The sequence below is a fragment of the Chrysochloris asiatica genome, unplaced genomic scaffold (genome assembly GCF_000296735.1).
Source record: "Chrysochloris asiatica unplaced genomic scaffold, ChrAsi1.0 scaffold00095, whole genome shotgun sequence".
NCBI lineage: Eukaryota > Metazoa > Chordata > Mammalia > Afrosoricida > Chrysochloridae > Chrysochloris > Chrysochloris asiatica.
Window position 1 is genome coordinate 3,972,722 of NW_006408613.1, and position 11,927 is coordinate 3,984,648.

General features: G+C 37.6%; 1 protein-coding gene across 2 annotated transcripts in view; it reads left to right on the forward strand.

The window, feature by feature from the left end:
- Positions 1–11,724, forward strand: part of DLGAP2 (discs, large (Drosophila) homolog-associated protein 2) — a 327,825-nt gene extending 316,101 nt beyond the window's left edge. For both annotated transcript variants that reach the window (XM_006866711.1, XM_006866710.1), the window contains 3 exons: positions 583–674; positions 4,573–4,725; positions 11,506–11,724. In XM_006866711.1, the coding sequence (XP_006866773.1) occupies positions 583–674; positions 4,573–4,725; positions 11,506–11,724 (464 nt within the window). The remainder of the gene's footprint in view (positions 1–582; positions 675–4,572; positions 4,726–11,505) is intronic.
- The last annotated feature ends 203 nt before the right edge of the window (positions 11,725–11,927 follow it).

Here is an 11,927-nt window from a genome sequence, read left to right on the forward strand (position 1 = left end):
AAATTATATTCAGGTCATTTCTTTGATCTAATTGTCCATACTTCAGTAAGTATTTTAATGGAATCCAGTGATATCATCGATATCAGAGTAGTTTTTGTAAAAAATTAATGCAGTTGCATCTTCATAGACTTAGCTAAAGTTTTATAAAGTTAACAGAAATATAGATGTTTTATTTCAAATAAGAAATTAATTTCACAAATTCTCTTTTCTTCTAGTTCATCTTAATATCAACACTAAACATGTATGGTGCCCAAAATAAGAAATACTTCCTGCACTATACACCATATTTCCAAATTAAAATTCTTTTTTTTTTTTTTTTAACCAATACCTGAGAATAGTATCTTTATAACTGGCATTTAGTCCTCAGTGACATCTCCAATGAATTTGGAGTGGAACAGACATTTCTATTCAGTCAATGGAACATGCTTCTCACAATAAATTCAAAGTTTTAATTACTAGAAAGAGCAATGGTAGCTTTGTTTTTTGTAATTTATTTTCTTTGTGTGATGCTTTTATGTTTGTTTTCTAGTTGATCCAGTTATTTTTTCATTTCTATTCACTTTCTTTCCTTTTTCTTTGCAGTTCTTGGTAAAATCAGGAGTGCTGTTGGGAGTGCCCAGCTACTTATGTCCCAGAAATTCCAGCAATTTTATTGGCTGTGCCAACAGAATATGGTAAGTGAATTCTTAGATAACCTTGGTCCCTCATAATCAACATGATAAATGCCCATTTTATATAGTCTCACCATTTGTTTTTGATTAATGGTTAAAGAGTGCCTATAAGTTTGCTGAATATTGAGCAAATTTCATAAAGAATACTTTCCAAAGCTAGGGATGAAAAGATTATAGGGCCCAAGTTTAGAAATACAACCAAGGCAGAAGGGCTACAAGAGAAAGTGCCATGTGAATGAGAAGACAGGCAGGAGCTACGCAGGAAGATAGAAATTTCAACTAATGTGGTGTGAGGACCTACTTCTGCAACTATAGTTTCTACCAAAGACCCTTAATAAAGGGGATAAAAAGCGAATTGCTATCACAGTTAAGGAATCTTGGTGTGGCACTATAGGGTGAGCACTGGACTGCTAACCTAATGAAAACCACCAAGAGCTCCTTAGAAACCCTTTACAGGATTGCTGTGAGTTGGAACTGACTTAAAGGAACTTAACAACAACAGCAGTCATGGCTAAAGTCACAAATAAATAAAACAATCTGAGGTGACTTCAAAGTAAAAACACATAAGCAACTATATTGAAAGATATCAAGTCAAGATTTCAGAACAAATTTAGGCATTCAATTTTACAATCAGGAGTGGAAAAACAAATATACCATGAACCTAGGACTGGTTAATACAAGCTGGCATTAAGCTTAGCTCTAATTTTTCCGGCAATCAAAGGAAAAATAAAACCATATACATATACAAGGAGCCCTGGTAGCATAGTGGGTTACCGGTTGGGCTGTTAAACTCAAAGTTCGCATTCAAACCCATCAATGGCTCCACAGAATAAAGATGAAACTGTCTGCTCCTGTAAAGATTTACAATGTTGAAAACCCTGAAGAGCAGTTATATTGTGTCTTGTGAGTTGGAAGTGACTTGATGGTAGTTTAGATCAGAATAAATAAAATACGTCATCAATTTTATATAGAGAAATAATGAAACAGTAGTCAAATTGCTTTGCAAATTATTATGCAATGCCTATGTTGATCCTTTTTTAACACCAAACATTTTCAGTAAATCTTGCAGTTTTACTGACCTTGCAGTTAACAGTCCTGTGCTTATCCTCATCAGGAGTCCAAAACCTCTCTTAGAAACTCAAATTAATATTCAACAATACTTCTTTCCTGGGAGAAAATTCTTCCTTTCACCAACCTAATCCTTTCCTTTGACAGTTTAAGTGGCATAGGTGGATAATGTAGCACAAATTACAGGATGTTTCATTTTGTTTTCCTTCACCATCAAAGGTTGATATCAGACTCAATACAAGTAAATGAAAAACTCAAAGCCTAGTTCTTTCTTTTCTAAGGGTTAGAACTGCACCAAAGTTACACATGTGCCTTGTTAAATAAAACATTTACAGTACTGTGAGCTAGTGTGTGCCTCATAAATATCTGAACAGCAAGAGGTTGCCCTCTTGTGGTTGAAGAGGAGAACAGGCTTCTTAGGCATCAGAAACAGCTCTGGAATCATAGTTCCCAGAAGTTCACTTTGGATAAGAAAACACAAGAATTTGGGGAATGTTGACAAGACAGTAGGCAACAATTTTTGTCCTCTGACCTTCACTGTTAATATAGGTTGCCATCTGATTATATATGAGATTGTAAAACTTTCAAAGTCTTATTCTTTTACTCCCTCCCACTCAATTACTCCTCCTTCCTACTTCCCCTGCCCTTCAGGGCCAATGCCCGGTACTGAACATGTAGTAAGTGTGTAATTGTTTTTCAGAATTTATTACAAAACCTAAACCCACTACCATCAAGTTTATTTCAACTAATATCAACCCTATATTGGTTTTCTAAGACTGTAAATCTTTATGGAAGCAGACAGCTTGTATTTCTCCATTAGATAACTGAATGGGTTTGAACTTCAGACCTTGAAGTTAGCAGTGCAATACTTATTCCACAGCACCACCAGAATTGTATACAATACTGTGTCACCCCCACACAAAAAAAGATGATGATTTTAGGTACTGTTGAGTGGGTTTCCTGTGCATAACAAAACTAAACCTTGTTTGGTCCTGTGCCTTCCTCACAATTGTTGTAACCCTTGAGCCCATTGTTGTTACCAAGGTGGATGTCACCCCATCCCATTGGGGGTCTTCCTCATTTTTCCTCACCCTCCACTTTACTAAGCATAATGTTCATCTCCAGGGATGGCTCCTTCCTGAAAATATGTCCAAAATATTGGAGAAATGTGCCTACAAGGAACATTCTGTCTTTACCTCCTCCATCACAGACCTGTTTGTTCTTCTGAAACATCATAACTCAAATCCATCAATTTTTCTATGCTCTTCCTTATTCATTGTCCAAATTTCACATGCATATTGTTATTAAGTGCTGTCGCGTCCATTCCAACTCATAGTGGCTCTGTGTAGGGTTTCTGAGGAACAGCTGGTGAGTTTGAACCACCAACATTGCAGTTAAAACCAACTTTGCAGTCCAGTACTTATCCTATAGAACCACACCAGGACTTACATACAACTTGTTGTTGTTACGTGCTATCGAGTTGATTCTGACCCATAACGACCCTGTATAAGGATTTCTGAGGAGCAGTTGGTGAGCTTGAACCACCGACCTTGCACTTCAAACGGCTTTGCAGTCTGGTTAATTAACTCACAGCACCACACCAGGATTCCCACATGCATCTTGTTGTTGTTGTTGTTAGGTGCCATCAAGTCAGTACTGACCCATAAGGACCTTATGCACAGCAGAAAGAAACACTGCCCGATCCTGGTCCAACCTCACTACTGTTGCCATGCTTGAGTCCATAGATGCTGCCACTTGGTCAATCCATATCGTTGGGGGTTTTCCTCTTTTTCTCTGACCCTCCATCTTACCAAACATGATAATCCTTCTCCAGCGATTGGTCCCTCCTGACAATATGTCAAAAGTATGAGAGATGAAGTTTGACCATCTTGGCCTCTAAGGAGCCCTCTGGCTGCACTTCTTCCAAAACAGATCTATTGGTTATTTTGGTAGCCCATGGCACTTTCAATATTCTTCTCCAGCACCATAACTCAAAGGCATAAATTCTTCTATGGTCTTCTATCAACAGATAGATTCCTACTCAAGTAAGGGAACCACACGCTCAAATTTCTGTACAGTTAATCCAAGGTTTGCAAACTCAAATATCACAATGGCTCAAATGATTTGCGCTCATGGCAGTGTAGAATAAGTACTGGACTGCTAGCTACACTAATCACAATGTTCAATCAAATCCACCAGCTACCCTCAGATATCCTATACAAGGTTGCTATGATTCAGAACCAACTTGATGGCACACAAAAACTAACCTAAAAGCTGGTGATTTGAACCCACCCACTAGTACGCAGAAGAAAGGTTTATCAGTCTGCTTCCGTAAAGAGTATAGCCATTGAACACACTATGGACACAGTTATACTTTGTAAAATTTGGGGTTACCTTGAGTCAAAATCAACTGGAAAGCAATAGCTTTGATTTGTTAATATCACTACAAACACATGGAAATTCCTTTCCTAGAAATTTGAATAATCTTGTGAGTAATCTAACATATGACCAACAAGACTGAGGTCCTCTTGGTTTTACAAACTGTCAAGTATTTAAAAACTTTTCTGTTTGCTGGTGCTCATGGGTTCTAAGAATATACTTTCAAAATGTAAAAATGAGCAAATGTATCATGTGTTTTTTTAACTGTCCACAAATACTTGTACCAAAGTAAACTGTTATTGAGTCATCCTGGGTTTTCTCAAATATTTACAGCAGTGTTTGAATTAGTCATGCTTGTTCCTTTGAAAGATGCTTGTGGGAAAGAGCAGCCTCTCCCAAACACTTTGTCTTGTGGGAGATTTTTAGATTGTTAAATTCTGAATGTGTGTTTCAGGATCCCAGTGCCATGCCAAGGCCTACTTCCCAGGATCTCGCTGGGTACTGGGACATGTTGCAGCTTTCCAATGAAGATGTCAGCATGAAGTTTGATGAACTGCACCATTTGAAGCTCAATGACTGGAAGATAATAGAGTCACCTGAAAGAAAGGTAATTATGCCCACACAATGTGATTTCTGCACAAACTGCTATTCACTGGCTTCCTACTAGCTAATGCAATTGCAGAAATGCTATCCTTCAAATATTAGATTATAATATAGTTCCCTGTCTTTGGTTAACAACACAGGATCAAAATTTCTTTTGTGTATATTTATATATAAATATTGTAAGTATAAATTAGGATAGAATTGAAGTCATCTGGCAAGTATAGTGAATAATAGTTTCTCTTTGCTGTATGTCTTGTATATAGACAATCCAGAAAGGCACAGCCAGATGTACATGTAGACTTGCAGCTGTAGTTTCATTTCTTAGAGGGACTTCTCTGAATAATTTCATCAAGCCTTTGTTTTGACTGTATTTAGATGATTTCTCATAGGAAAAGTTTTAAGTCGGTTTACAATGATTATCTCCTACTCAAACTCTGTAGTTGTATGATTGGAATTGAGATAAGAAGACATTTTAAACCTTTATTGAACATCTTGATAATGTAAACTGTCTGTAGACCTGACAGTGTTGTTCCCTAAATTATACTGAAAATGTCCAGGAAATGTTCACCTTATGACTTAACTTCTTCCAGAGCTAAAATAGAGGCCTGAATCAGCTATTTTTGTTATTGTTAAGTGCCTTTGAGTCAGTTCTGACTCATACAGACCCAGTGCAGAGTTTTGGAGAAATGCAAGGTGAGTTTTAACTGTGAACCTTGTAGTTCAAATTAACATTGCAGTCCTACACTTACCCTACAGCACCATACCAGAAATTCGAATCAGTTATAAGTACATTAATTTCCTAAGACATTTTTGGAGAAATTTTGAATAATAATAACCTGATTTATCTAGATAAACATAATCAATTAAAATAAACTTACAAAGAAAATTAAGCCAACTTAAGTTTGTACATTTTGATAATTAGAATGAAAGCCAAGTGTAGTTCATTATCATTTGTTCTTCTCCCTAAAGTTCCATTGACTGTCTAAGAGGATTCCCAGGCTTGATGCTTGAGTGGATAACCAACAAATTCCTCTACCTTTACTACTATTACATAAAAAGAAACGCTTATGTTGTTCATAAGTCATAATTGTTACATAAATAAGTCCAAGTAATTTTTCATGGGGTTTTGAAGGGAAGGAAATCAAGGATTCTAAATGAAAATTTTATCCTAATTGGATACTAAAATAGATTTTTCTTAATTTAATCGAAATATATACAATATGAATAGTCCTGGGTTAAGAAAGTCAGATTTATTCATTATTGTTGTTGTTAAGTGCCATAAAGACTTACTCATACTTGTTCTTTAATGTTGTGTAAATTTGCCCTCACTTAGATTAAACCAACCCCTGCTTGCAACAAATTCTTCAATACAGCCACCTGCGCTCGCTACAGTGCAGCTTTTAAAACACTGAAAAGGCTTAGAATCTTTTCTTGCACTAAAATAAGGCTAAGAACTGTATATAACTGTTCTGACTGACCTACAAACTCCACTTCTTCCAGAGCTAAAATAGAGGTCTGAATCAGCTATTTTTGTTTCAAGACTTCAAGACTTAGTTAGGAATGAATATCCATAACTCAGGTGCTGCCTGTAATCCTTGTTTCATTCATCAGTAATTGACAGCTAATAGAAACCCTCTTACCTAAGCTATATACAGGTAGTTACTCACTTACAATAAGGAGCTCTGGTAGCGTAGTGGTTACGAATCAGGCTGCTAACCTCCCAGTCAGCATTTCGAAACTGCCAGCTGTTCTGTGGGAGAAAGATGAGGCTTTCTGCTCCTGTAACGATTTACAGCCTCAGAAACCCTGTACAGGGTCGCTATGAGTTGGAACCGACTCCACAGCACTTAACAACAACAACAACTCACTTACAATAAGGAGCATTGTGGTTACTAGTCGGGCTGCTAACCTCAAGGTCAGCAGTTCAAAACTACCAGCCATTCCACAGGAGAAAAATTAGGCTTTCTGCTCCCATAAAGATTTACAGGCTCAGAAACTCTATACAGGGCCGCTATGAGCAGGAACTGACTCCATAGCACACCACCACCATTCACTTCCAATGGGATTAAATTCTGACAACTCACTCAGAAATTGGTTCTAATGTAAATCAAACATTTGTTTTTTCATTATCTTTGTCTTTTATTATCAATATCTTTGTCAATCTGATTTTTATTTGTCTTTGGATGTTGGAACCATTATATATAAATGTACTGTATTATCAGTACATCTTGCTTCTCCAGTTATTTGTGCATTATATTAGAAAAAAACGTAAACAAAAACAGACAGGCATAAGTGCAGTTTATTGTAAATCAAATATGCCAGGGACTACCTGAGCAGTCTTGGGAATACGAAGTTACCACATCTGTTAACCCTTTACTTACACAACTGCCTGTTCCCTGCAATGTTCAGGCAAATCTTACCCCCTTTGGATTTTTTGTGGAGACTAAGGGGAGTCATGTTGTGGGGCTGCAGGCTAATGCACCAAAACACAAGGTCAGTTTGAATCCCAAGGTCAGCAGTTCACCAGCTGCTCCTCAGAACCCCTAGTCAGTTTAGGAACTGACTCAATGACACTTAACATCAAAAACAAAGGGAGAAAGACATAGATGTACTTTTTTTTATAACAACCAAACATCTGTTTGGAAGAAGAAAAGGATTCTTGCCTTTTTATAACTTTTTTGACTGTGCAATGCTTTAGTCATAATTACATTCTGAAGTAGAATCAGTCAATGGATCCAACTTAGTTATTTAGTAACAATATTAAATAACACAACAATGTTTGACACACAGAACTTCTACCAGAACCTTGCAAGCATTTTTATATTGCATTTTCAGAACTGTGAAACTTAGCTTTCTGGGAAAAAAACACAACATATACATAGCCTGGTGGGATTTATTTCAGAGCACTACAATAAATCACCACCAGTAGTCTTTCAGTTTGTCATACTGTGGTGGCTTACATGTTGCTGTGATTCTGGAAGCCAAGAATGCCACCAGTATTGTAAATACCAGCAGGATCATCCATGGTGGATAGGTTTCAAATGAGCTTCCAGATTAAGACAAATAAGGAAGAAGGAAAGACACACTACTTCCAAATATTTAGTTACTGAAAACCTTATGAATAACAGTAGAACACTATCAAACAGCACCAGAATATTGAAACATGATGAAGAGCACCAGAATACTGTCAGATGTGGTGCCAGAAAATGAGTCCCTCAGGTCGGAAGACACCCAAAATACAACTAGGGAAGATCTGCCTCCTCAAAGTAGAGGTGACCGTGATGGCAAGAATGGAGTAAAGCCTTCAGTTCCTTCATTTGCTGATGAGGCACAACTCAAAACAAGGAGAAACAGATGTATACAACCATTAATAACTGGAACCTGGGATGTACGAAGTATGAATCTAGGAAAATTGGAAAATGTCAACAATGAAATGGAACATGTAAACATTGACATCCTAGGCACTGTTGTTGTTGTTGTCAGGTGCCATCAAGTAGGAACCGACTCATAGTGACCCCATGCACAGCAGAACGAAACAATGTCTGATCCTGGGCCAACCTCACTACCGCTGCCACACTTGATGCCATCAATGATGCCACCTGGCCGATCCATCTCGTTGGGGGTCTTCCTCTCTTTCTCTGACCCTCCACCTTACCCAGCATGACATCCTTCTCCAGTGACTGTTCCCTCCTGACAATATGTCCAAAGTATAAAAGACGAAGTTTAGCCATCCTGGCCTTCTAGGTACTAGTGAGATGAAATGGATTGGTGCTGGTCATTTTGAATGACAAGATAGCTTACTATGCTGGGAATAAAAAATTAAAAAGGAATGGTATCACATTCATCATCAAAAAGAACATGATTAAAGCGATCTTAAAGTACAATGCTGTCTGTGATAGAATAATTTCCTTATACCTATAAAGAAGACTAGTTAATACAACTATTATTCAAATTAATTATACCATCTTCTTCAGTCTAAAATTGATCAAACATGCAATCAAGATGTATTGATAATTACTGGTGAATGGAATACAATGGTTGGAAACAAAGAGGAAGAATCAGTTATTGGAAAATACAGCCTTAGTGATAGAAAATTCTGTCATGCTGGAGATAGCATGACAGAATTTTGCAAGACCAATGACTGTTCATTGCAAGTACCTTTTTTAAACAGCATAAAAAACAAGTATACACATGGATATCACAAGATGGAATACACAGAAATCAAGTCAACTACATCTGTGGAAAGACACAGTGGAAATATTCCATACCACTAGTCAAAACACAGCCAGAAGCAGACTGTGGGATAGACTATCATTTGCTCATATTCATGTTGAGGCTGAAGCTAAAGAAAATTTTAAAACGTTCACAAGAGGCAAAATATGGCTTTGAACAAGCACCACCTGAATCTAGAGATCACCTAAATTTCATGCATTAGACACTAATAACCGAAAACCAGAAGAGTTCTTGGATGACATTAAGAACATCATACAGAAAGAAAACAAAATAAGAAAAAGACCAAAATGGATGTCATAAAGAGACTCTGAAACTTGCTCTCCAACATAGATATGCTAAAGCATATGGAAGAAATGCGGAGGTTAAAAGAGCTGGATAGAAAATTTCAAAGGGTAGCTCACAAAGACACAGTAAATTCTATAAAGAAACATGCAAAGAACTGGAGTTAGAAAACTAAAAGGAAAAAACACTCTCAGCATTTCTCCAGCAGAGGGAACTGAAGAAAAACATTCAAGCCTTGACTTGTGATATTAAAGGATTGTATGCTGACAGCCAGGGAATGGGCCTGTGGGGTGTATCCTTTGGCTATTTGATGATGCATGGAGGAGATTGTAATCATTGCAATGAAATGAAATATGATAGAATGAATGTGAAGCTGATGTTCTCCCATGTAAACCCACATAATTCACAATAAAAACATATATATAGAGAGAGAATGATGCAGAAAGCATCAAAAGAAGATGGAAGGTATACACAGAGTTACTGTAACAAAAAGAAATGGTCAATATTCAACCATTTTAACAGGTAGCATATGATCAAGAGCCAATAGTACTGAAAGCAGAAGTCCAAGATGCACTGAAGTCATTTCGAAAAAACAAGGCTTCGAGAATCGAGGAAATACAAATTGAAATCTTTCAACCAACAGATGCTGCAGAAGACATCAATGAAATTTGGAAGACAGCTATCTGACCAACAGATATAGGAAGAGATCCATATTTGTGACCATTCCATAGAGGGGTGACCCAACAGAACATAGAAATCATCTGACAATAGCATTAATATCTCATTCAAGTAAAATTTTTCTAAGGATAATTTTTAAAAATGGCTACAACTGTACATTGACAGGGAACTGCCAAAGGTTCAAGTTGGATTCAGATGAGGACGTGGAATGAAGGATATTATTGCTGACATCAGATGAATCTTGGCTGAAAGCACAGAATAACAATAAGATGTTTACCTGTGCTTTATTGACTATGCAAATACTTTCGATTGTGTGGATCATGACAAGCTATGGACAACATTTCAGAGAATGGGCATTCTGGAACACTTAATTGTGCACATGAGGAACCTGTACACGGACCAAAAGGCAGTTGTTCAAACATAACAAAGGAACCCTGAATGGTTTTAAACTAGGAAAGGTGTGAATCCGGGTTTTATTCTTTCACTGTCCTTATTCAGTTTGTATGCAGAGCAAATAATTCAAGAAGCTGAATTATATAAAGAAAAACATGACATCAGAGTTGGAGGAAGACTTATTAACAACCTGTGATATGCAAATGATACTAACTTGATTGCTGAAAGAGAAAAGGACTTAAAATAACATATGAATTTGAGTTATTATTTAAAATACCATGGCCCACCAAACAAGCAAACCAATCTGTGTTGGAAGAAGTACAGCCAGAGTGCCCCTTTGAAGCCAGAATGGAAGACTTTGTCTCTCATACTTCAGACATACTGTCAGGAGGGACCAGTCCCTAGAGAAGGACATCATGCTTGGTAAAGCATTGTTGTTGTTGTTAAGTGCCTTTGAGTAGATTCCGACTCATAGCAACCCTGTATGTGGTTTCCAAGGAATGGCTAGTGACTTGCTCCATCAACCTTGAGGTTCAAATGGACCTTACAGTTCAGTGCATTAACCCTCAGCACTACACCAGAACTCCTGGTAAAGTGGGGGGCCAGCAAAAAAGAGGAAGATCCCCAACAAGATGGATTGACACAGTGGCAGCAGTACTGGCCTCAAGCGTAGCAATGACTGTGAGGTTGGCACAGGCCCCGGGCGGTGTTTCGTTCTATTGTGCAAAAGATCGTTATGAGTAAAACAAGTATTTGCATCTTTTTACCAAGAAAATGAAAAGTAATTATGTATGCTATTAATGTCAAGAAAATTTAGGTCTGTAATAAAGAATTTGGCCAATTGTTTGTTACCTGGTTCACTCACGTAAGATGGTTTCCATGACTGTAACTAGCATTCTGATGTTTGTGGGGATGAGTGCAGCAAAGGGCAGGAATTGTCAAGTGGCATCTTTCAAATGACCTGAGATATTTAAGAGATTGCCATGATGGGTATTTGCCAATGCTTAGAGATTAGCGGAACTTTGAACAATGTAGGAATAAGAGGTAAATTCTAACCTAACAACATATAGAAAGAACTATTGCTGTTCTTGTCTTTCTATTCACCAAATTTGACTTGTTGGTGAGATACATTAATTTTATTCACAATATATGCAACCACCACCACTATTTATAAATTTTGACTTTTGATACTTTTCAGGAAGAGAGAAAGGTACCCCCTCCAATACCAAAGAAGCCCCCAAAAGGGAAATTTCCTATTACAAGAGAAAAGTCCCTCGACCTGCCTGACAGACAACGTCAAGAAGCTCGAAGACGCCTCATGGCTGCTAAGAGAGCAGCATCCTTTCGACAGAATTCTGCCACCGAGCGTGCTGACAGCATTGAGATCTACATTCCTGAGGCCCAGACCCGACTTTAAGGACAGAATGCTGCAACTTTTACCTTTTTTTTTTTTTTCTTTTTAACAAGATGCTTGTACAGTTTGTCACCTACCTGGTAATTTTTTGTCTCATTTTCTCCACTGACTACGCCCTAGCTGTTGTGTTGTTTGTGCCATAAACACAGTGGAATGCTTTGATTTCCTCAGAGTTTGCTGAGCTCATTGCAAGAGTGACTTCTCTC